The sequence below is a fragment of the Mesoplodon mirus genome (genome assembly GCF_964341445.2).
Source record: "Mesoplodon mirus genome assembly, chromosome: 3".
Taxonomy (NCBI): Eukaryota; Metazoa; Chordata; class Mammalia; order Artiodactyla; family Ziphiidae; genus Mesoplodon; species Mesoplodon mirus.
In genome coordinates, this window is record NC_138978.1 from 107002727 (window position 1) to 107028026 (window position 25300).

Below are 25300 nucleotides of genomic sequence, written 5' to 3' on the forward strand. Positions count from 1 at the left end.
AGGTTTCTTGTCAGTGTGATCGGTGGCAAACTTCTGTTCATCAAAGAAGGCGTTTTTATTTAGAACTTTTGATTCTGCCATATAGACCTAACTCTCTTTTGGATGAAGCAAAGTCAGCTGCTTCTGAGAGTCTGGGTTTCTCCCAGAGCTGGGGAAGTGCTAATCTCCATTAAGGGAAGTGTTGCTGATTTCAGGACCCCACCCCCACCTTCCAGTACTTTTTGGGCTTCATTTGGGTTCTGGATATAAAGACTGAGAGCACCTGGTCTATATGGGATCCAGGGGCACGGTGGCCCCCAAGAAGAGCACCTGACCAGGAATCTGGCATAAAATCCCCTGTATGTAATGCTAGTAAAATATGGAGGAACAGAAAAAGAGTAAAATCAACCACCTTGCTGGCAACAATACACATTTTAGGGCAGAAAGCCTGAAGAACTATTTCTAGAGAAGATATTTCTACTCTTCAACCAAAGCCTCAGGAAAGGCCATTGTTTCTGGAAGCCACACTGTGCATGTAGCATTTGGGCCCTGATAGGGAGGCTGTTCTAGAAAAAGCTTCCAAATCTCAGCTTGCATAAGTTCCCTCCTCAATGGGTTCAAACCTACCCAAGCGTGTGAGAATGAGACAAAAATCAGCATAACATCTCTGTTCGAGGACAGAAGTTCAATAAATATGAGAACAAAATTAGTCTGAGATAATCAGGAAGAAAATTTGGAAATGTGCTGTTAGAACTTCCTCTATTTGCTATTAGCAATCCTTTCTGTTTTGCAACATTATTCAAACTTCCTTTAGGAAATGATTCTGAACACTCTTTGGCTGCACCTACTTTACTGAACCTTACCACAGGGAAGGAAAGGTCACTGAGGTATCTTGCTTATAGGCAGTGTGAAGCCAATGAAGAATTTCAATCCTGATCCACATAATAAATTAAAATGAACCACATCCTCAACAATATTTGATGAGAGTAGAATAGTAGTTCTCAAACTATTCCTAACTATCATTAAATTTAGGAGAATTTCTTGCTGCTCTAAATAATGCAATTTAATTTGTCTTTTTAAAAACACAAATTATGGGAAAAAATTTTTAAAGACAAAATTTCAAGTTCACAATAACCAAAACCATGTAAAAGTGTGCACATTGTTAAATGAAGATGAAAAGATGCAAAAAAGAATCAATTGCAGAAGTGTTGGGATTAAGGATTTTTTTAAGTTCTTCTTTTAAAATTATTATGCCATTTTTAATTAGAAAAAAACCTACAATAATCCATTAATTTGTTCAACAAATTTATTGAGTACCCGCTGAATGCTAAGTACTATGTTAGGAGCTGCATATACAATAATGAACAAGACAGAACATGGTGAAAAACACTCTTAACCAGTTTATAAAGCATCTCAGAACTAAGATATAGACTTAATTACTGATAAAAATTAAAATATTCCAAACTTATTTGCAAAGTAGCAAAGGATAACCCTAAAAGGAAAGTGATTTTCTATATTTGGACAACTAAAAGACATACAGTTTCATAATCTGTCACCTTAGAATGTCTTCACTTCCATCAAAACAAGAACTTTACTAATGAATAAACAAAAAGACAGCTAATAAAATAAAATGTAAGTCTACTTTCCTCAAGCCTATATTTCAGAACAGTCTCTCTCTAAGTTTATTCTCAACTTAGGGAGGGATAAGATGGAGATAGATATTAGGTAAGAAAGAAAAACTTGCTGAGATCCAACATATGAGGATCTGAAAAGAGTGTCTTAGCAGAAGTGCACATCTTCTTTAAAAGCAAGCAGCAATGCTTAGGATTCTGTTCCACTCTAAAACCAAAAGATATAGAAATACCGTGAAATAACCAAACCTCAAAAACCCACTTAGCTGAAAGGCCATTTCCTGAACAGACGACTCAAGCAAGCAAAAAACAAACTGAAGGTGAAAACAAAACACTTATTTTATGTTTAATTACCACTTAATTTTTCACACTTCTTTCTACAGATATTGGAGGACAATAGGAGCATAATTCTTTTTGATGAAGATTCTGTTGACTCATTTGTATCTTGTGGGAAGATCAAGAGCTGGGGAAGGGAAACAAGTCATTCAGCAAAGACTAGCAAAAACCTAAAAGAACTGAAGAATTTACAGTGAACCATTTAAACCAATCTGACATAAACCCTAAGTGAACACAACAATTCCATGCAGTAAAAGACTCATAAACACTTTATCAGAACCATCAAGGGTGAGTTCTAGTGGAAAGTAAAACTGTAGTACCTGAAGAGGAGTGAGGAAGGAACATCTCACTGCTTCCTCATCTGGCTATGGTGTTTGTTCAGGAGGAAGATGACAACAGGGAGGAGTGCTGATTACACTGTCACCTGTTCCAGCAAGAGGGGAACGTGCCAGTTTAAGAGGAAAGATCAGTGTCATGGAGGTTCGGAGTTAGATGACAAAAAATCTTTAACCAAAAAGAACGCGGGGGGATTATTAGGACAACATAAACTAGTTAATAGGAAAGACATTCAATTTTCTCAGGACATCCTTCTTCCTGCGGAGGCACGTTGTACCCTTGGAAAGCCACTTACCAATCTTTGCTTCAGTTTCACTACTCCTGCCTTCCCCTATGTCCCATGGTCATTGATTTGATGTGGCCTTTGTGTATTATCTGTGAAACAGTCAGTGCTTTGTAAGCATCCTCTTGGTTACCAAGGTCTCTTGGTCCTTTCTCTTCAGTGACTCTCAAATTCAACCTGTCTTTTCTGTTCCCATGTTAACCACCATCCCCATTTCACAGCTGGATTCGTGCAGTGATAAGCTCTTAGTCATCTTCTTATCTATGTACCTTCCAATCTAGTCTCTCCTGGTAACTAAGGCTGGATAAAAGTTCTTAAGAACTTTTTTCTTTGGCCACTTCTCGTCATTTCCCCAATTTTCACCAGGAAAAGCCATAAAAGCTAGTTACTCTTTTCTTCAAAAATCCTGCCCCTAACTCCATCTCACTATGACCTGAATCCCTTCAATACAAATATTTATTCAGCTATAGAAGTTTTCTTAGTTTCTTCACATGTTCATTTTCTCCTGTAAGTTTATATAAAAGAGGAATTTAGGGCTTCCCTGGTGGCGCAGTGGTTGAGAGTCTGCCTGCCGATGCAGGGGACACGGGTTTGTGCCCAGGTCCGGGAAGATACCACATGCCGCGGAGCGGCTGGGCCCGTGAGCCATGGCCGCTGAGCCTGCGCATCCGGAGCCTGTGCTCCATAACGGGCCACAACAGTGAGAGGCCCGCGTACTGCAAAAAAAAAAAAAAAAGAGGAATTTATTCAAAAGAAAGCATATAAAATGCCCCCCACATTTTTAAGCTTATCCAGGGCAATGATAGTGTCTTTTATACATTTGTGTAACCCACAGTGCTTCACATGGTTTTGAGCATACCTAAAATAGCTCTACTGTGATAAATAACTATTGTGGTTAGGCCTTGGTGTGAGATCCACTCTGACTCACTCCATCAGTTACTCCAGGTCTCCCGCCTGGCACAGTCTCTGCTCATCTCTGGCTGGGCACCTTTGCTATGCCAGGAGCAGATGGTCCTTTCCTACGAGGAGGACTAGGAACCTGGCAAACAGTACTTCCCTGAATGCTGCTGCCCAAGCAGCAGGGTTATTATTATAAAAGGAATGGTGCTATTACTGAAGAAGAGTCCATCCCCAAAGGGCTGCAATGGCCGGGAAAAAATGTCCTCCTTTATCTCCAGAATCGACTGCTTGTCCTTTTAGAAATGGACACAGAGGAGGCTTATAAAACACTTCTAACACAGCTTGTTTGCTTTGCTCATGTTTTCACATCATCCACAACAGGAAAATCCCCTACCCATTTTCCAATCGGCTTCTTGTCACTACAGCATTCTGAGACCTCATCATGCTCTTCAATCCACCCGTTGTGAGCTTCATCGTCAGCTTCCCACATACCACACAGGGAATCACACTCTGCCTTTGGTTTCAGAAACAGTCCTCAAGAGGCAAAGGTCAACTGATACTTGCAATTGAAGCAATTTCCCTTTTTATTTTATTTTTTTTAATAGAGAGTTGGAGCTCTTAGTGAGGCTTGGCATCTTGTTCAAAATATGATCAAACCTGAAGTCTCATCTTTCATTTGATTGTTTATTTAGTTTTCCTTCATTTGTTCATTTAATGAATATTTATGAGGTCTGTATACATGCAAGAGAATGGGGAAGAGGGGAGCTACAGTAGTGAACAACAAATTGTCCTCATTCAAGGATCCTTTATTCTAGCAGGGAAAGTAAGTAAACAAAAAACTATAATTGAAGACCATTTGTGATAAGACCATAAATGTGGTGCAACCAAAATTATGAGAAGGCAGTCAGGGTCAGGGTCAGAGTCAGAAAAACAAAAAAAACGAGAAGGCAAAGATCACTTCTTACTTGGATTATCTGGATAGTCTTCATGGAGGAAGTCACATTTGAGTTGGGTCTTTTTTTTTTTTTAGGTTTAATATTAATTTATTAATAGGGAATTCTATGTATTTTTATATCACAAATATTTAAAAATACTTCAACAACTGTATTTCCATAGATTTTACTTTTTTTTTAATCCCTATGCATTTTTTCTTTACACTTTAAAATTTTAATTTATTTTTCCCCAAACAAAATATAAAAGGACTCATCTCATGGAATGATTAGAATGCTAAAGTAGGAAACACAGTTTAAGTCTGTAACACAATGTGAGTGTTGAAAGAAGCTATTCACTAAAGCTCCACTCCACTTTTGGTTTTTGTTTGTTTGTTTTTTGTTTTGTTTTGTTTTTTAAATTAATTTGTATTAGAGCATAGTTGCTTTACAATGTTGTGTTAGTTTCTACTGTAAAGCAAAGTGAATCAGCTGTACATATACATATATCCCCTCTTTTTTGGATTTCCTTCACATTTAGGTCACCACAGAGCACTGAATAGAGTTCCCTGAGCTATACAGTAGGTTCTCATTAGTTATCTATTTTATACATTATATCAACAGTGTATATATGTCAACTCCAATCTCCCAATTCATTCCACCCCTTCCCTTCCCCCCTTGGTATCCATATGTTTGTTCTCTGTGTCTCTGTTTCTGTTTTGCAAATAAGATCATCTGTACCATTTTTCTAGATTCCACATATGTGTTAATACACAATATTTGTTTTTCTCTTTCTGACTTACTTCACTCTGCATGTCAGTCTCTAGGTCCATCCACATCTCTACCAATGACCCAATTTCGTTCCTTTTTATGGCTGAGTAATATTCCATACAATGTGATGTACCACATCTTCTTTATCCATTCCTGTTGATGGACATTTAGGTTGTGTCCATGTTCTGGCTATTGTAAACAGTGCTGCAGTGAACACTGGGGTACATGCGTCTTTTTGAATTATGGCTTTCTCTGGGTATATGCCCAGTAGTGGGATTGCTGCATCATATGGTAGTTCTATTTTTAGTTTTTTAAAGAATTTCCATACTGTTCTCCATAGTGGCTGTATCAATTTACATTCCCACCAACAGTGCAAGAGTTCCCTTTTCTCCACACCCTCTCCAGCATCTATTGTTTGTAGATTTTTAAATGATGGCCATTCTGACAGGTGTGAGGTGATACTTCATGGTAGTTTTGATTTGAATTTCTCTAATAATTAGTGATGTTGAGCATCGTTTCATGAGTTTGTTGGACATCTGTAGGTCTTCTTTGGAGAAAAGTCTATTTGGGTCTTCTGCCCATTTTTGGATTGGGTTGTTTGTTTTTTTGATATTGAGCTGCGTGAGCTGTTTGTATATTTTGGAGGTTAATCCTTTGTCAGTTGCTTCATTTGCAAATATTTTCTCCCATTCTGGGGGCTGTCTTTTTGTCTTGTTTATGGTTTCCTTTGCTGTGCAAAAGCTTTTAAGTTTCATTAGGTCCCATTTGTTTATTTTTGTTTTTATTTTTTTTTTTTTATTTTTTTATTTATTTTTTTTTTTGGCGGTACGCGGGCTTCTCACTGCTGTGGCCTCTCCCGTTGCGGAGCACAGGCTTCGGACGTGCAGGCTCTGCAGCCATGGCTCACAGGCCCAGCCGCTGCGCGGCGTGTGGGATCCTCCCAGACCGGGGCATGAACCCACGTCCCCTGCATCGGCAGGCGGACTCTCAACCACTGCGCCACCAGGGAAGCCCTGTTTTTATTTTAATTACTCTAAGAGGTGGGTCAAAAAATATCCTGTTGTGATTTTTGTCGAAGAGTCTTCTGCCTATGTTTTCCTCTAAGAGTTTTATAGTGCCTGGCCTTACATTCAGGTCTTTAATGCATTTTGAGTTTGTTTTTCTGAATGGTGTTAGAGAGTGTTCTAATTTGATTCTTTTACATGTAGCTGTCCAGTTTTTCCAGCACCACTTATTGAAGAGGCTGTCTCTTCTCCATTGTATATTCTTGCCTCCTTTGTCATAGATTAGGTGACCATATGTGTGTGGGTTTATCTCTGGGCTTTCTATCCTTTTCCATTGATCTATATTTCTGTTTTTTTTTTTTTTTTTTTTTTTTTTTTTTTTTTTTGGCGGTATGCGGGCCTCTCACTGTTGTGGCCTCCCCCGTTGCGGAGCACAGGCTCCGGATGCGCAGGCCCAGCGGCCATGGCTCACAGGCCCAGCCGCTCCGCGGCATATGGGATCCTCCCAGACCGGGGCACGAACCCGTATCCCCTGCATCGGCAGGCGGACTCTCAACCACTGCGCCACCAGGGAGGCCCTATATTTCTGTTTTTGTGCCAGTACCATATTGTCTTGATTACTGTAGCTTTGTAGTTTGAAGTCAGGGAGCCTGATTCTTCCAGCTCCATTTTTCTTTCTCAAGATTGCTTAGGCTATTCGGGTTCTTTTGTGCTTCTAAACAAATTGTAAAATTTTCTCTTCTAGTTCCATGAAAGATGTCATTGGTAGTTTGATAGGGATTACATTGAATCTGTAGATTGCTCTGGGTAGTATAGTCATTTTCACAATGTTGATTCTTCCAATCCAAGAACATGGTATATCTCTCCATCTGTTTGTGTCATCTTTGCTTTCTTTCATCAGCATCTTACAGTTTTCTGCGTACAGGTATTTTGCCTCCTTAGATAGGTTTATTCCTAGGTATTTTATTCTTTTTTGTTGCAATGGTAAATGGAATTGTTTCCTTAATTTCTCTTTCTGATCTTTCATTGTTAGTGTATAGGAATGCAAGAGATTTCTGCGATTAATTTTGTATCCTGTGACTTTACTAAATTCACTGATTGGCTCCAGTAGTTTTCTGGTGGCATATTTAGGATTTTCTGTGTATAGTATCATGTCATCTGCAAAGAGTGACAGTTTTACTTTTCTTTTCTGATTTGGATTCTTTTTATTTCTTTTTCTTCTCTGATTGCTGTGGCTAAGACTTCCAAGACTGTGTTGAATAATAGTGGTGAGAGTGGACACACTTGTCTTGTTCCTGATCTTAGAGGAAATGCTTTCAGTTTTTCACCATTGAGAATAAAGTTTGCTGTTGGTTTGTCATATATGGCCTTTATTATGGTGAGGTAGGTTCCCCCTATGCCCACTTTCTGGAGAGTTTTTATCATAAATGGGTGTTGAATTTTGTCGAAAGCTTTTTCTGCATCTACTGGGATGTTCATGTGGTTTGGTTTTTTTTAATTTACTTATTTTTGGTTGCATTGCGTCTTTGTTGCTGCACATGGGCTTTCTCTAATTGCAGCAAGCGGGGGCTACTCTTTGCTGTGGTGCACGGGCTTCTCATCATGGTGGCTTCTCTTGTTGTGGAGCACAGGCTCTAGGCACATGGGCTTTAGTAGCTGTGGCACGTGGGCTCAGTAGTTGTGGCTCACAGGCTGTAGAGCACAGGCTTAGTAGTTGTGGTGCATGGGCTTAGTTGCTCTGCAGCATGTGGGATCTTCTGGGACCAGGGCTTGAACCTGTATTCCCTGCATTGGCAGGTGGATTCTTAACCACTGTGCCACAAGGGAAGTCAGATCGTGTGGTTTTTATTCTTCAATTTATTAATATGGTGTCTCACATTGATTGATTTGCATATACTGAAGAATCCTTGCATCCCTGGGATAAATCCCGCTTGATCATGGTGTATGATGCTTTTAATGTGTTGTTGGATTTGGTTTGCTAGTATTTCATTGAGGATTTTTGCGTCTATGTTCAGCAGTGATATTAGTCTGTAATTTTCTTTTTTTGTGATATCTTTGTCTGGTTTTTGTATCAGGGTGATGGTGGCCTCATAGAATGAGTTTGGGAGTGTTTCTCCCTCTGCAATTTTTTGGAAGAGTTTGAGAAGGATAGGTGTTAGCTCTTCTCTAAATGTTTGATAGAATATGCCTGTGAAGCCGTCTGGTCCTGGACTTTTGATTGTTGGAAGATTTCTTTTTTAAAGGACTCAACCCTTTGTTTTTTTGTTTTTTGCTTTCTTATTTTTGGCTGCATTGGGTCTTCATTTCTGCACGCAGGCTTTCTCTAGTTGCGGCAAGCGGGGCTACTCTTCGTTGTGGTGTGCGGGTTTCTCATTGCAGTGGCTTCTCTTGTTGCAAGCACAGGCTCTAGGCACGCCAACTTCAGTAGTTGCAGCATGCAGTCTCAGTAGTTGCGACATGTGGGCCCTAGAGCATGCAGGCTTCAGTAGTTGCAGTGTGGGCTCAGTAGTTGTGGTGCACGGGCTCTAAGGCACATGGGCTTCAGTAGTTGTGGCTCGCGGGCTCAGTAGTTGTGACGCACGGGCTCTAGGGACAGGCTTCATGGGCTGTTACAGGCTTGGTTGCTCCATGGCATGTGGGATCCTCCTGGCCCAGGGATTGAACCCATGTCCCCTGAATTGGCAGGTGAATTCTCAATGACTGAATCACCAGGGAAGTCCCTGCTGGAAGATTTTTAATCAGTTTCAATTGCATTACTTGTGATTGGTCTGTTTATATTTTCTATTTCTTCCTGGTTCAGTCTTGGAAGGTTGCACTTTTCTAAGAATTTGTCTATTTCTTCCAGGTTGTCCATTTTATTGGCATATAGTTGCTGATAGTATTCTCTTATGATCCTTTGTATTTCTGTGGTGTCAGTTGTAACTTCTCCTTTTTCATTTCTAATTTTACTGATTTGAGTCCTCTCCCTTTTTTTCCTGTTGAGTCTGGCTAAAGGTTTATCAATTTTGTTTACCTTCTCAAAGAACTAGCTTTTAGTTATATTGACCATTACTGTTGTTTTCTTCATTTCAATTTCATTTATTTCTGCTCTGATGTTTATGATTTCTTTCCTCCTACTAATTTTTTGTTGTTCTTCTTCGTCTTTCTCTAGTTGCTTTAGGTGTAAGGTTAGGTTGTTTATTTGAGATTTTTCTTGTTTCTTGAGGTAGGATTGTATTGCTATAAACTTACCTCTTAGAACTGCTTTTGCTGCATCCCATAGGTTTTGGGTTGTCGTGTTTTCATTGCCATTTGTTTCTAGGTATTTTTTTATTTCCTCTTTGATTTCTTCAGTGATCTCTCGGTTATTTAGTAGCATATTGTTTAGCCTCCATGTGTTTGCGTTTTTTACAGTTGTTGTTTTTTTTTTCCTGTAATTGATTTCTAATCTCCTAGTGTTGTGGTCAGAAAATATGCTTGATATGACTTCAGTTTTCTTAAGTTTACCAAGGCTTGATTTGTGACAGAATATGTGATCTATCCTGAAGAATGTTCTGTGTGCACTTAAGAAAGTGTATTCTGCTGATTTTGGATGGAATGTCCTATAAATATCAGTGAAGTCCATCTTGTTTAATGTGTCATTTAAAGCTTGTGTTTCTTTATTTATTTTCATTTTGGATGATCTGTCCATTGGTGAAAGTGGGGTGTTAAAGTCCCCTACTATAATTGTGTTACTGTCGATTTCCCCTTTTATGGCTGTTAGCATTCGCCTTATGTATTGAGGTGCTCTTATGTCGGGTGCATAATACTTACAATTGTTATATCTTTTTCTTGGATTGATCCCTTGATCATTATGTAGTGTCCTTCTTTGTCTCTTGTAATAGTCTTTATTTTAAAGTCTATTTTGTCTGATACAAGAATTGCTACTCCAGCTTTCTTTTGATTTCCATATGCATGGAATATCTTTTTCTATCCCCTCACTTTCAGTCTGTATGTGTCCCTAAGTCTGAAGTCGGTCTCTTGTAGACAGCTTATATATGGGTCTTGTTTTTGTATCCATTCAGCCAGTCTGTGTCTTTTGGTTGGAGCATTTAATCCATTTACATTTAAGGTAATTGTCAATATGTATGTTCCTATTATCATTTTCTTAATTGTTTTGGGTTTGTTTTTGTAGATCTTTTTCCTTCTCTTGTGTTTCCCACCTAGGTAAGTTCCTTTAGCATTTGTTGTAAAGCTGGTTTGGTGGTGCTGAATTCTCTTAGCTTTTGCTTGTCTGTAAAGCTTTTGATTTCCCTGTTGAATCTGAATTAGATCCTTGCTGGGTAGAGTAATCTCGGTTGTAGGTTTTTCCCTTTCATCATTTTGAATATAGCCTGCCACTCTATTCTGGCCTGCAAAGTTTCTGGTGAAAAATCAGCGATTACCTTATGGGGATTCCCTTGTATGTTATTTGTTGCTTTTCCCTTGCTGCTTTTAATATTTTTTCTTTGTATTTAATTTTTGTCAGTTTAATTAATATGTGTCTCAGCATGTTTCTCCTTGGGTTTAACTTGTATGGGACTCTCTGTGCTTCCTGGACTTGGGTGGCTATTTCCTTTCCCATGTTAGGGAAGTTTTCGACTATAATCTGAGAGACAGGTCTCTGAGTTTGTCTTCATTTCTTTTCATTCTTTTTTCTTCATTCTGCTCCATGGCAGTTATTTCCACTATTCTATCTTCCAGTTCACTTATCTGTTCTTCTGCCTCAGTTATTCTGGTATTGATTCCTTCCACTGTATTTTTAATGTCATTTATTGTGTTGTTCATCACTGCTTGTTTGCTCTTTAGTTCTTCTAGGTCCTTGTTAAACATTTCTTGTATTTTCTCGATCCATGCTTCCATTCTATTTCCAAGATCCTGGATCATCTTTATTACCATTACTCTGAATTCTTTTCCAGGTAGACTGCCTATTTCCTCTTCATTTATTTGGTCTTGTGGGTTTTTACCTTGCTCCCTCGTCTGCAACATATTTCCCTGTCTTCTCATTTTGCCTAACTTACGTTTTTGATGCCTCCTTCCCACAGGCTTCAATGTCATTTTTCCTCTTGCTTCTGGTGTCTGCCCCCAGTGGGTGAGGTTGGTCCAGTGGCTTGTGTAGGCTTCCTGGTGGGAGGGACTGGTGCCTGCACTCTGGTGGGTGGAGCTGGATCTTGTCCTTCTGATGGGCAGGGCCACATCAGGTGGTGTGTTTTGGTGGGTCTGTGAGCTTAATATGACTTTAGGCCTGTCTGCTGATGGCTGGGTTTGTGTTCCTGTCTTGCTTGTTGTTTGGCATGAGGCATTCAACACTGGAGCCTGCAGGCAGTTAGGTGGGTACAGGTCTTGGAGTTGAGATGGAGATTTCCTGGAGAGCTGTTGCTGATTAATATTCCCTGGGGCCAGGAATTCTCTGGCAGTCCAGCGTCCTGGACTCAGGTGCTCCCACCCCAGAGGCTCAGGCCCAACCCCTGGCTGGGGAACAAAGACGCTGCAAGCTGCATGGCAAAAAAATAAATAAAATAAGGCGGGGGGGAAGAAAACAGACTAACAAAATCCAAGACAAATAGCAAAGACAAAAACAAACAAACAGTAACAACAACAGTTTAAAACAAAGAAAACAAAGGAACAAATAAAACCCAAGACAAAAAAAAAAAGCGAAACCAAACAAAAACAAAAACTAGAAGCACACACACATACAAAAAAAGAAACAAAAACAAAGAAAACAAAAACAAGAGAACAACCAGACAAATAAGAGAACCCAAAAAACGAGATCAAACAATTAAAAACAAAACTAACAAAAACAAAAAACAGGAAACAAAACAAAAGCAAATGCACACTAAAAAAAAAGCAAAGAAAACATAAAACACAAAAATGACTAAAAAAAAGATTAAAAACAAAACATAACAAGGAAAAAACAGAAAACACCAAAAAAGCAAAGTAAAAGCAGAAAAATAAAAAATATATTAAAAAAAATTTTTAATAAAAAATAAAATAATAATTTTTAAAAACAGAACAAAACATTAAAAAATAGTAATAATAATATTTTCCTGGGGTCTCAGCTGTCAGCGTCCTTGCCCCCACCATGAGTTGCAGCCAACCTCCACCTCCCTAGGAGGCCTCCAGTACCTCTGGGTAGGTCTCTGGACCCACTCTGGGCACTGTGTCCGTAGCTCAGCCTCTGACCTGGCCCACTGTCACTTGTATTTGCCCCCAGTCTCAGTTGTGGGAACACTCACTGTCCATTCAGATATTTCATATATGCAGGATTTACCAAGTTGATTGCAGGGATTTAATCTGTGACTTGTGCAGCTGCATGTAAAGATTTTCATTCCTCTTCCTTAGTTGACCCGCCCCTGGGGCTCAGCTGTGGTTTTAGTCTCAGCTCTGCACATGCGCCACCCACAGGGGTCTGCTCCCGAAGCTGCCCTCGAGCACTTGGGTCTGCCCTGGTGATGATGAGAGATGTAGAGGTGGCATGGCTGCTGGGGTTGTGGGAGCCCCAGCGGTGACAGGTGTGCAGGGTTTGGGGGGTTGGCAGCTGTGAGAGATCCAGTCCTGTCAGTGAGGAGGTGCTTGGGGAAGCTGGTGGCCATGGGCATGAGAGATCTGGCCCTAGTAGGAGCCTATCCCAGCACTCAGTGGCCACTGTGAGAGGATCAGCCCTGGTGGAGGCCCTTCCTAGTGCCCGGGGGCAGGCACAAGAAAGCCAGCCACAGTAGGGGCTTCTCCTAGCACCTGGCGGCAGGTGTGTGCGTGCAGCCTTTCCTAGCACTTGGGGGTACAGGGGGTGGCACATGGGGAGAGAGAAGCTGAAATGGCGGCTCCACCCCCTGCATGTCACTCAACAGTGGCACCTGGCTTCTGTGGCAGTCCAGGTTTCCTCCATAAGCATTCCTAGTTGCAATTGCCTTCTTCCCGTCCCCTCAGGCTGTCTCCTCACAGCCAACAGCAGTCTTCTCCCTGGGTCTGCTCTCCAACACCCACATTCCAGCTCCCAGTCCTTGTGCACATCAGCAGACACATGTCCCAGTCTGGGGCATGCAGGGATGTGGCACAGACCATCTGTGTAGGTCACACTCTGTCCTGTCCTGGCTGCCACAGACCAGTCATTTCACCCTCCTCTGACAGCCTTGGATGTTCCCCTTCTGTCCCAACTGATTTCCATGTTGGTGAGGGGGCTTCCCCAGATGTAGGAACCTCTCCTCTTCCTCAGCTCCCCACCAAGGGGCACAGGCCCCATGCTGCTTCCTATCCTCTTTTTCCCTTCTTTTTTCTTTCGTCCTACCTGGTTATATGGGGATCTTTCCTGTCCTTTCCAGTGTCCAAGGTCTTCTGATGGTGTTTAGCCAGTGCTCTGTGAGAATTGTTCCATCTGTAGATGTATTCTTTTTTTTTTTCAGTTTAAAAATACTTTATTGGCAAAAATGCTAACCATCATCTGACAATGCAGGGTTGCCACAGACCTTCAACTTGTAAAAAACGCAGCATTTTCAAAGCACAATAAACCCAAGAGCAAGAAAACGAGGTACGCTTGTATTTCATTAGATTTCCTAATAGGTTTAACTAGTTAAAAACAGACTTAAGAACTAACTTGGTAACTGGTGAGAGCAGAAAGACATAGGCATAATAGAGAGTAGACCTGTAGCATAGAGTACGCTCGATGTTATGAGCACCTGTCTATGTTTTTTTTTTTAATTGGAGGATAGTTGATTCACAATGTTGTGTTAGTTTCAGGTATACAGCAAAGTGATTCAGTTATGCATATACATATATCTATTCTTTTTCAAATTCTTTCCCAATTTAGTTTATTGCAAACATTGAGTAGAGTTACGTATGCTATACAGTAGGTCTCTGTTGGTTATCTATTTTAAATATAGTAGTGTGTATATGTCAATCCCAAACCCCCAATTTATCCCCCCCTCCACCTTTCCCCTTTGGTAACCATAAGTTTGTTTTCTAAGTCTATGAGTCTGTTTCTGTTTTGTAAACAAGTTCATTTGTATCATTTTTCTTAGAGTCCACATTTAAGTATCATATGATATTTGTCTTTCTCTGTCTGACTTAACTTCACTTAGTATGATAATCTCTAGGTCCATCCATGTTGCTGTAAATGGCAATATTTCATTCTTTTTAATGGCTGAGTAATATTCCATTGTATATACGTACCACAATGGATTTTCTTTATCCATTCATCTGTTGATGGACGTTTAGGTTGCTTCCATGTCTTGGCTCTTGTAAACAGCACTGCAATGAACATTGGGGTGCATGTATCCTTTCCAACCATAGTTTTCTCTGGATATATGCCCAGGAGTGGGATTGCTGGATCATGTCCTCTGCGTGTTCTCTCTTCCTCTCCCCTTGTAGGAAATGTGACTGGAAATTGTAACTCCACGTTTATTTCCAGCGGGCAGGTGATGAATTTCAAGGGCAACATCATCGTGGTCTACGTCAGTCAGAACTCGCAGGAGGGTCCGGAGGGGCCGGGCAGCAGCGCGGGGGAGCCGGTGGGCTGCCTGGTGCAGGAGGAGAGCCCGCCATGTTGCGACTCATTCGCTGGCCTCGGGCCGTGCTTCCCGGTCACGTGTGCCAGCCTCGAGGTGGGCCCGGGACTGCAGGAGCGAGGCACCCCCGGGCCCGACAAGGCCTTGCGGCCAGTGCAGGAGCAGGGGAAGGCCAAGGCTGGCGTGCCCGAGATGCAGCGCTGAGCAGCCAAGAACCCACTGCAGTTCACAGCACCCCTCAGAGCTGCGATGCAGCCGGGCAGGCGCAGACCTGTGGGCCTTCCAGCCCACCCTCTGCGCTGCACACGTCAGGAGCCTGTAGATGTATTCTTTTTTTTTTTTTTTTTTTTTTTGCGGTAAGCGGGTCTCTCACTCTTGTGGCCTCTCCCATTGCGGAGCGCAGGCTCCAGATGCGCAGGCTCAGCGGCCATGGCTCACGGGCCCAGCCGCTCCGCGGCATGTGGGATCTTCCCAGACCGGGGCACGAACCCATGTCCCCTGCATTGGCAGGCGGACTCTCAACCACTGTGCCACCAGGGAAGCCCTCTCTAAGCGACTTTTAAATATACATTACAGTATTGTTAACTACAGTCACCATGCTGTGTGTTACATCCCCAGAACTTTTCATCTCATAGGAAGTTTGTATCCTTTGATGACCTTCACCTGTTTTCTCTACCCCCCCACCCCCTGCCCCTGGCAACCACCAATCTGCTCCCTATTTCTATATCATTCAATTCAGATTGCATTTGCTGAGAATTAGTTCAAATGCATAGAGAGAATTTTATTTCATGAACAGAACAGCATTAGTCAAAGTGAAAATAATGATTTCACCTAAGAGGTCAAATACCACAAAACTCACCATGCTGAGTTTACAGTAATGTAAGGGACAAAGGAATACATCAAGTGTCTTAAATTGGTAGCAAAAAAAGATCATTTCTACTAAGGAGAAACATGAAATCTCATTTCTGGATTACTAACCTAACTGTGATTTATCAAAGAATAGAGGAAATAGCATAACTTGAAAAAGTCAGAATACATTAACAGCACTACAGCTTTATTTCTGTGTATCTAGGGGAGCCAGACGGCTGGCTGGGTGAAGGGAGGGGATGTGGTTAACTCTGTTAAACTTTAGCCAAAGCCATTAACGCCTCTCTTAAAAAAATAGATATAGTAATGCTTTAGTAGTGATTTTCTTCTTGATGTTCAGGTAAATCGTCTGGTTTGGGGACTTAGAGATAAAGAAGTCTCTATGTGATGACTGCCTACTAATCTATGAGATTATTAAGAACTGTTATGAGATACACAGACCATAGAAACCATATGCTTTACCTCCAATCACTTGTGGCAGGGCCAGGGAAATGTATACCTTCTATCGAATACTCAGGAGTCACAGAGCTCCTTTTGCCAAAGGTTCTAAAGAAAGTGTAGACTATGCAAAATCTAACAAGAACTCAGACTAAATTCTGAAAAAGGAGTTATCCTATCTACAGTTCTGTTTGGAATTATCAGGATTGCAACAGAGTTTAAATTACACAAGGAGAAATGTTCATTTAGCATTAGAGCAGGGGTCTGCAAACTTAAAGGGCCAGATAGTAAATATTTTAAGCTTTACAGGGCAGGCTATACGGTGTCTGCTATAACTACTCAACTCTGCTGCTGCGATGCTAAAACGACCATAAATAATATGTAAACAAGTGAGTGTAGCTGCATTCCAATAAAACTTTCTTTACAAAAAAAAAATTTTTTAAGCGGTGGTCTGATTGGGCCCGTGGGCTTTAATTTCCCAACCCTTGCTCTAAAGTGATGGTTTTCAAAATTTATGTGTACATTAGAATCACCAGTGGATCTGATTAAAAAGTTAGGAACCTAGGCCCCAGCCCTCCCCTACAGAATCAGAATCTCTAGTGGATGGGGCCTGGAAATCAGCAACCTATAAGGTCACATGCAAGTGGTATGTAAACTGCACTTTGAAAAACACTGTGGTATGTAGCTAGCCTCATCTAAGCTGGGATGGCCCTACTGTCCCAGAAGTGGGCCAGCACTTCCTGCATCCTGTGGCAATAAAAATGCAGCAACTGTTTTATTGCTCTTTGGCCTTCCTAGTACAAGAGCAGATGAACAAAGTGCTATTTTTTTGCTTCCAGCCTTGAAAATACATAAAATAATTTGGCTCAGGCGAAATTAATATGAGATTTAGGTTATGAATTTAAAAGAAAATCCTCAACTTAAAATAACAAGGTTTTCTAACCAAAGATCTCCCTGAAACCCTTTAGACTGCAAAATTAGTAGACAAGATCCTTAACAGAGGACAGGACTAAATCTGAAGGAACGGTTTACTGTGTGTTCCCTTTTCCCCACAGTATCTCCAGCAAATGCCTGCCCCGTTGCCTGGAATTCCACTACTGACAAGTCACTACTTTAAGTCTGGAGGTCTCTGCTTCAACAAAACCTCATTAAAACTCATGTAAAAACAGAAAGTATAAAATCTCTACAGACCTCTGGGAGCTGCTCCTAACTTTAACAATCAGTAGAAAACAGGTTACTCAGCTAAGTTCAGTTCTGTCCAAGAGAAAGAGGGTTTTGATTTGGTTGTTTCTGTTTTAACTGTCAGAGATCAATCACCTGATCAGTCAAAGAAGATCAAAGTTTTTCAGGCTGGAAAACAGCTCCACCTCTTCTTTAGCTCTCCAGATTTTCCTAGGAAGAACAATGAATATCCTACAGTCAAAGAAATGGTCTTCAGGAACTCCCTAAAGAAGCCAGAATGACCCACAGATAACTCCAGGGAAGGCAGCTCTTACTAAGGCTTCTGCTGATCTTGGAAATGAAGGGGAGTGCTCTAAGAGAGCAGATGTTCTAATGATTACTAAGACATGGACTTAGAATGCCTCCTACCGTTACCACTACAGCAGATGTCACTAATTGTTTTTTGTTAAATAATAGTAAGATGATTCTGAACTTCCTCAACACACACCAAAAAGATGTTAGGGAAAAAAGACCCAGAAATTTACCAGTAGAGCAAAGTCACACTGAGATTAGAACTCCACCACTAATATACTTCATAGATGATTATGTATAGGAAGTGGAAATTAGCTTGACAAAGTTAGCAGTCAACATTTTAGGCAGCCTGGCTCTGGGGTCCAAGACCCGCTGGCTGAGCTTCTGACTCCTCCCCTTTTCCATGGCAAAAAAATCCCGGCATTTTCAGCAACTGGAAGGCCAGTTTCCCTGCATGGTTTCCAACTGATGGAAAGAACCACTAATTGGAGTCCCAGAGATTAGTACAAAAACAATGCAAATGGCTAGCAAAGCCAGGGGCCCCAAAATACTTACCCAACCTCCCTGGCCCTGGATATACTCTCGGATGGCAGTGTTCCCAATGATCATATTTGTCATGGACGTAGCCACCTGTCTTGCCATCTCAGGAGTCATGCGGACCACACATTCAAGAAGTTTCACTGACACTGCCAGAAAGGCTCTCTCATAAGCCAAGCTGGAATCCTGGGCACACCAGGCCTTGCTGAGAGATTTAACTGTGTCCTGAAGCATAGCTCCTGCCTGGGGTAAGATATGGGATCTATCAGTGGAGTATCACTAAAAAAAGTACAGTAGGCTGCAGGTGTAGGAATCCAGTAAAGCAAGTGTTTCTCAAAGAGTGGCAAGTGCACATTGGTTGTATCTAAGGTAATCTTAAGAAGTAGATGGATATAATTCAAAAAGAGTCATGTACCACAATGTTCATTGCAGCTCTATTTACAATAGCCAGGACATGGAAGCAACCTAAGCGTCCATCCACAGATGAATGGATAAAGATGTAGCACATATATACAATGGAATATTACTCAGCCATACAAAGAAACGAAACTGAGTTATTTGTAGTGAGGTGGACGGACCTAGAGTCTGTCATACAGAGTAAAGTAAGTCAGAAAGAGGAAAACAAATACCATATGGTAACACATATATATGGAATCTAAAGAAAAAAAAATGGTCATGAAGAACCTAGGGGCAGGACGGGAATAAAGATGCAGACCTACTAGAGAATGGACTTGAGGACATGGGGAGGGAGAAGGGTAAGCTGGGACAAAGTGAGAGAGTGGCATGGACATACATATACTACCAAATGTAAAACCGATAGCTAGTGGGAAGCAGCCTCATAGCACAGGGAGATCAGCTCGGTGCTTTGTGACCACCTACAGGGGTGGGATAGGGTGGGTGGGTGGGAGGGAGATACAAGAGGGAGGAGATATGGGGATATATGTATATGTATAGCTGATTCACTTTGTTATAAAGCAGAAACTAACACACCATTGTAAAGCAATTATACTCCAATAAAGATGTTAAAAAAAAGAACAGAAAAAAAAAGAAGTAGATGGATAAACTTTTCTTACTTTAGTATTTTTAATTTATTGTACTGGGTATTAGAAAAAACCTAAGCAGCCCATCAAACCCATGATTTGCTCAGGATGAACAAAATGATTAAAGGAAAAACAAAATGATTTGAAAGAAAAATACCAAGTACATCATAGCAGAGTTGGTCAAATTCTGAAGGTATGGCTTGAATGACTGAAGTCTGGGAAACTCTAAAGTAAAAAATAGATTCGCTTTTCCTCTTTCTCTTTCCTTCCCCAAAAGTTTGATCCAAGAGTCATTAGACGGGGCCGAGCAAGGTCTATTGTGGTGTAGTGTAGGGGACCCATGGTGGTCAAAGCAGGGTGTCAGAACGCAAACAAGCCAAGAAGGGCATCCATGGTGAGAGTACCTAGATCCTGGTTTCCAAATAGCATTCTCCATTAAAAGAAACTAGAGCTCCCTGGAGAATGGCTAATTTCAGGCTGGGGCTTGGAAAATACAAGATCTTCTGTCAGAAATTAAAGAAGTACTCAGAGAATGATAGGGACATGCCAAAAAGACACAGTTCAGGTTGAAAGGTGGAAGCTAGGGCAATTTGAGCATACACATAAATAATAATAGTAACAGATTATAACCCACTGAATAAAGTAGGACTTCATGGGTCCACGTTGATATAAAAAATAAATAAATGAATAGATTAAAATTTTGGTGAGAAATGGGGTATCTACGTGGTTTCAAAGTACTTCCCTACAAGACACTTACTAATTAAAGGTGAAAAGATTAATTTGATAGTGAAAAAGCCTTGCAGACACCATTTTAAGTGATTAAAGTTAACACCAGTACTGGGACAAATTGAAATCTGCGCCACTTCATAGGATGCAGTGAAATGAACACAGCAACACTTCTGTGCTATTCCTACCAAAGGTACGTATCCTGTATCGATTCAAGAGGAAACATCAAACAAACCCAAGTTAAGGGACATTCTTCAAAATAATTGGCTCATAATTGTCAAGGGTCAAGGTCATGAAAATCAAGGAAAGACTGAGGAACTACTCCAAATTGAAGGAGATGAAAGAGACATGACAACTAAGTGTAATATCTGATTCTGGCCTAGATCCTTCTGCTATGCAGGTGACCCTTGAACAACACAGAGGTTAGGGGAAACAATCCCCTGCATAGTTGAAAACCTACATATAACTTTATGGTTGGCCCTCCATATCTGCGGTTCCACATCTGCAGATTCAACCAACTGCAGATCGTGTAGTACTGTACTATTTATTGAAAAAAAAATGCATATAAGTGGACCCATGCAGTTCAAACCTGTGTTGTTCAAGGGCCAGCTGTAAGTGAAAGTGACATCGTTGGGACAACTGAGAACATCTGAGTGGGATCTGAGGATGAGATGATAATGTATTAATGCTAAATTCCTGGTTTTGATGGTTAGACTGTGGTTATATAAGAGAATGTCCTTGTTTGAAGGGCGTGATGGAACAACATGTTGGCTACTTACTCTCAAATGATTCAACTTTTCTGTGAGTTTGAAGCTGTTTCCAAAATAATTTTTTTAATTAAAAAGAAAAAGTAGGGCTTCCCTGGTGGCGCAGTGGTTGAGAGTCCGCCTGCCGATGCAGGGCACACGGGTTCGTGCCCCGGTCCGGGAAGATCCCACATGCCGCGGAGCGGCTGGGCCCGTGAGCCATGGCCGCTGAGCCTGCGCTCCGCAACGGGAGAGGCCACAAGAGTGAGAGGCCCACGTACCGCAAAAAAAAAAAAAAAAAAAAAGAAAAAGTAGATCCAGCTACCAGCTACCTAGGAAAGCTTCAGTGCAAGCAATTAAGTGTGATAAGTCCAGTTCTGCCTGAGCTGCATTCAGTAGGAAGATAAAGCATAATGGTTAAGGGTGTGGTTCAGCACAGAGATACAGAGAATAGATTGGTGGTGACCAGGAGATAGGGCAAGGTCAAAATGGGTAAAGGGGGGACTTCCCTGGTGACACAGTGGTTAAGAATCCGCCTGCCAATGCAGGGGACACGGGTTCGAGCCCTGGTCCAGGAAGGTCCCACATGCTACGGAGCAACAAAGCCTGTGGGCCACAACTACTGAAGCCCGCGTGCCTAGAGCCCGTGCTCCACAACAAAGAGAAGCCACTGCAATGAGAAGCCTGCGCACCACCACGAAGAGTAGCCCCCGCTCACCGCAACTAGAGAAAGCCCACGTACAGCAACGAAGACCCAACGCAGCCAAAAATAAAATATTAATTAATTAATTAATTAATTTAGAAAAACAAAAAGAACCAAAATGGGTAAAGGGGGTCAATTTTATGGTGACAGAGAGAAACTAGACTTTTGGTGGCAAGTATGCTGTGGTGTATACAAAAGTGGAATTATAATGTTGTACACATGAAACTTATGTAAAGTTATAAAGCAATGCTACCTCAATTTAAAAAAAGGTGTGATTCTGGAATCAGTCTGGGTTCAAATCCTAACTTCAACGCTTACTAAATAATCTAATTACTTATTTCCCTATTCTTCAGTTTCCTGATCTGCTTAAATGGATACTAAGTCAGAAAATACTTTTTGAGGGCCTATTGTATATCATGTTCTGTTCTAGGCTGTGTGAATATAGCAGTGGACAAAATGGGTTAGATGTTTGCTCTCACAGTGTTACATGCAGATGGGAGAGGTTGCACTGTGGATAACAGTTTCTATAATGCCTCATAGAGCGGTGTAAGGATTAAATGAGATAATAAGGGTAAAGCATTTAGAACACTGTCTGGCACATGGTAAGTGATGAGTTAATATTAGCTGTCATTATTGATATTAATCAGCAACCTCTTCTAGAACATTGCCTATGGTATTTACATCCCATACAGAGTCCAGGAATCAGGACACTGATGAAAAGCCAGATACGCCCTAGTAGGCTGCTGTAAGTACTTATCCTTCATTGCATCGGATTTGTCAAATGCCTATCCTTCCTGTATATAATTTTATTGCTCGACCTTGAGGAAAAAAAGATGTCCACTACCAGCAAAATAAATATTAAAACAGGTGCATAAAAGAATAAAATGCTTTACCAAGAATAAAATGCTATATATATGCTCTATGCCATTAAGCACAGCTCTGATGAAAAACAAATAGAAACAATCTGAAGGCTGATCAGCCTATGCCAAAAGCTCTCCACCTCGATACCACCTAGGCTTTGATTAAGGGCTAAAGAATTGGCAGTTGAAGAATTCCTGCTGTATCTCCTTGGATGCATTAAGCCCCCAAATCTTTCACAGAACATTTCTAGTCACAGTCATATAGGAGTAGTAAGAGAAGGATATTGAAATAGAAAAAAAGCAGCAAACAATAGAAGGAAGTAGCAGAAACTTGACCTGTCCCTGAATGGTTTCTGCGATGATGTTTTTGGCAGGAGCTTCCAATTCTCCATTGAACTTGTCACCCAACATCCGAAGGCGACCAGCAATGATGGCCACATCAAAAGAGCAGACCTCTCCTAAAACAGAGGGAACACAGTCACATTCGTCACAATGCTGGAAGGGATGGCAGGTCCCAGGAATCTGGGCATTGAAGAAAGTTCTCTAGACTTTTTAAACAATTTGGGCATCATTCTCTCCCAAGAAAATCTTCAATATTCTGTCAACACCAATAGAAGACAGAAAACCTCCCTTCACTGAGAATCTCTTTCCCTTCTATAAAGACTTCAGATATTGCTGAAAGCTTAGAGTTTACCTTTTGAAACTTAAGAAGAAATAAGTAAGCATATTCAGATTCTCTTGTTGACCTGCAATTACCACTTCGGGCCAGAAGCCTTACCTGAATCTGGTTCGTCTGCACAACGAAGGGTCCGGTTAGCAACCTGACAAGTGGGACCTAAGAAGTCTGTGAGTAGAGAGTCTACAATGCATTCCGTTTGCTCCTCAAAGGTTCGGGGGCTCTTCATTTTAGATGTTTATGGCCAAGTTTTGCTTTTCTACAAAACAAAGCAGCTTTCAGTTCAGAAGGAAGTCAGAAACACTGGTAAACCAGATGTGTCCCTCTTGTAAAGTTTCTTAATGGAGTCCTGGAGCCTTACCCACCACCTTCAAAACAGCTGCTCAGAAAGGTGGGACTTCTCTGAAGAGCTCACCCACACACAGCTGGGGAGGTTTGTCGAAGACTTTCAGTTCCTTATCTCAGAGCCACACCCAAGCCAGTACCTAGGGTTAATGAATAACTTTAATAGTTAGATAGCCAATCTAGAACTGAAAGAGTCAAGGAAGAGCCTCTTGGGCAACACTGAGAAACTTCCTGCTGGGTTCTGGGTACGGTGTAATTTAAAGAAAGAAATTTTGAAGTTCTATTACACAAGCATTCAACTCCTGACTATGGCATTTGTTTGCCACTATCACACACTGATTACTTACTGAGTACCAGTGTGTAAGAAACTACACATACTTGGCACTATAAATAACCCAGAAAAACGACACAGATACAGTTCCCATCCTCATGGAGTCATATTTCAGCATGAATGACAGATATTAAATGACTAATCATATAATTTCTTGTGCTTATTAAGATATAGTGTGTTAGTACAGTGTATAATAAGGAAACAAACCTGGGGGTAAGGAAGGTTTCCTTGAGTAGTAACATCTGAGTTGAGCTCTGAAGGACAAGCAGGGATTCATTAGGCAAAGAGTAGGAATAAGACCATTCCAGATTTACAGGATATATAAAAGCTGAAAAGGTGAATAAAAATTTGGGAATTTGGGCTTCCCTGGTGGCGCAGTGGTTGAGAGTCCGCCTGCCGATGCAGGGGACATGGGTTCGTGCCCCGGTCCGGGAGGATCCCACATGCCGCGGAGCAGCTGGGCCCGTGGGCCATGGCCGCTGGGCCTGCGTGTCCGGAGCCTGTGCTCCGCAACGGGAGAGGCCACAAGCAGTGAGAGGCCCGCATACGGAAAAAAAAAAAAAAAAAAAAAAAATTCGGGCATTTGAGGAATTGTAAATGGGGACAACACAAAGTATTTCACAGGGAAATAACAAGGATTAAATAAGATAATGTTATGTGGAATGACCCAACAGTATCTGACACACAGCAAGTGTTAAATATCTTCCTTTTAGCCCAAGGTCTAATGACCAGGATAAAAGGGATCTGGGATTTACTCTCTAATAGAATTAATTGGGATTTTCCTAACAGGGTTGGACTCCATTGTCGTTTTACAGGTTCTCAGGATTGGACACTTCATAGTGGCTGCCTTCTTAATGTAACTACACGTAGATTCTGGGTTTGTATCTCAGAAGCAGCACTCAAACCTATCAGCCCTTCCAGGTACTCTGACCTGGTGAACTAGTAAGAGATTCAAGCAGAAACAGTAAGTTAGTTGTTCAAAGTGGAATTTCTAGCTTGCAAGATAATCAGAGCCAATCTTCTGCTTTCTATTCCATTCTAAAAAAAAAACATCATAAATTCCTTTCAGACTAGGAACAGGAATTATGTAGCTGAAGGGCCATTTTTATTTGTCATTATCAATCATTAGGGCTGAAACTTCAGTTTCTACTAAATAGCCTTCAGACCTCTAATGTCAGAGAGAATTCTAGGTCAACCTCCTTTCACACTAGAGTGAGCCACTGACAAGTTAAGGATTCCAACAAGTACATTTATGACATACTCCCAATATAATATACAAAAACAAAAAATTATAAGATACTATCCAACTGGTGTTAAATAGCTTGCCCAAGGTAAGTGGCATCAATAAGTGGCAGAATAGAAATTTAAAACCAAGTGTGTCTTACCATTAATAATAAACCTTTTCCCACAATAATAAACCACCTTCCTCATTTCACTACTGATATGCTTATGGGCAAATGCCATCTTGGGAATCTAATCTTTGCGTAATCTTATCTATCCTTTGCATTATCTGTACAATCAATGTTGTAAGGCTGCAGAAACAGAGTATACCCTTCATGAGCAATGTGGGGTAAAAATTCCTTCTTTGTTTATTTCTCTCTGGGCCTTCAATGTAGCACCCTCCCAACTACCCCTTCCCCTCCCTACCAGCCCACATACCCTTCACTCTTGCAGTTCAAGTACTGTACTCTTAATTATTACTGAAAAATGAGGCCAGAATTTTTTCACTACCACTTGCTTCTCTTGCTGTTCTGGCGATAACAATTAATATCCCTTTCCCAAAGCCTCATCTCATTATATCATTGGCTCAAAATCCAGGATCTTGTCATCTGCACCAGGTCCACATGTGAATGAGGATCCTGGGATACAGCTCCTCTCAACATGAAGACCT

General features: G+C 41.2%; 1 protein-coding gene across 2 annotated transcripts; it reads right to left on the reverse strand.

The window, feature by feature from the left end:
• Positions 1–15432: 15432 nt before the first annotated feature.
• On the reverse strand, positions 15433–23144 carry BCL2L15 (BCL2 like 15). 2 transcript variants are annotated; one of them, XM_082613425.1, is made up of 4 exons: positions 22836–23144; positions 22394–22515; positions 18001–18225; positions 15433–17364 (listed from the first exon to the last, which is right to left on the reverse strand). In XM_082613425.1, exons 1-4 carry the CDS (start codon positions 22960–22962, stop codon positions 17347–17349), a joined length of 492 nt encoding a protein of 163 aa, XP_082469551.1. In that variant the 5' UTR covers positions 22963–23144; the 3' UTR covers positions 15433–17346. The 2 variants fall into 2 exon arrangements, with proteins under 2 accessions (XP_082469551.1, XP_082469550.1); XM_082613424.1 differs by lacking the exon at positions 15433–17364 and having other exon boundaries at positions 17842–18225.
• Between the last annotated feature and the right edge of the window lie 2156 nt (positions 23145–25300).

Coding starts and splice junctions, on each gene's coding strand:
- BCL2L15 (XM_082613424.1), bottom strand. CDS start 22,962: ATGAAGAGCCCCCGAACCTTTGAGGAGCAAACGGAATGCATTGTAGAC. Junction 22,516..22,835: donor TGCAGACGAACCAGATTCAG/GTAAGGCTTCTG, acceptor CCTCTGTTTTAG/GAGAGGTCTGCTCTTTTGAT. Junction 18,226..22,393: donor CAGAAACCATTCAGGGACAG/GTCAAGTTTCTG, acceptor ATCTTACCCCAG/GCAGGAGCTATGCTTCAGGA.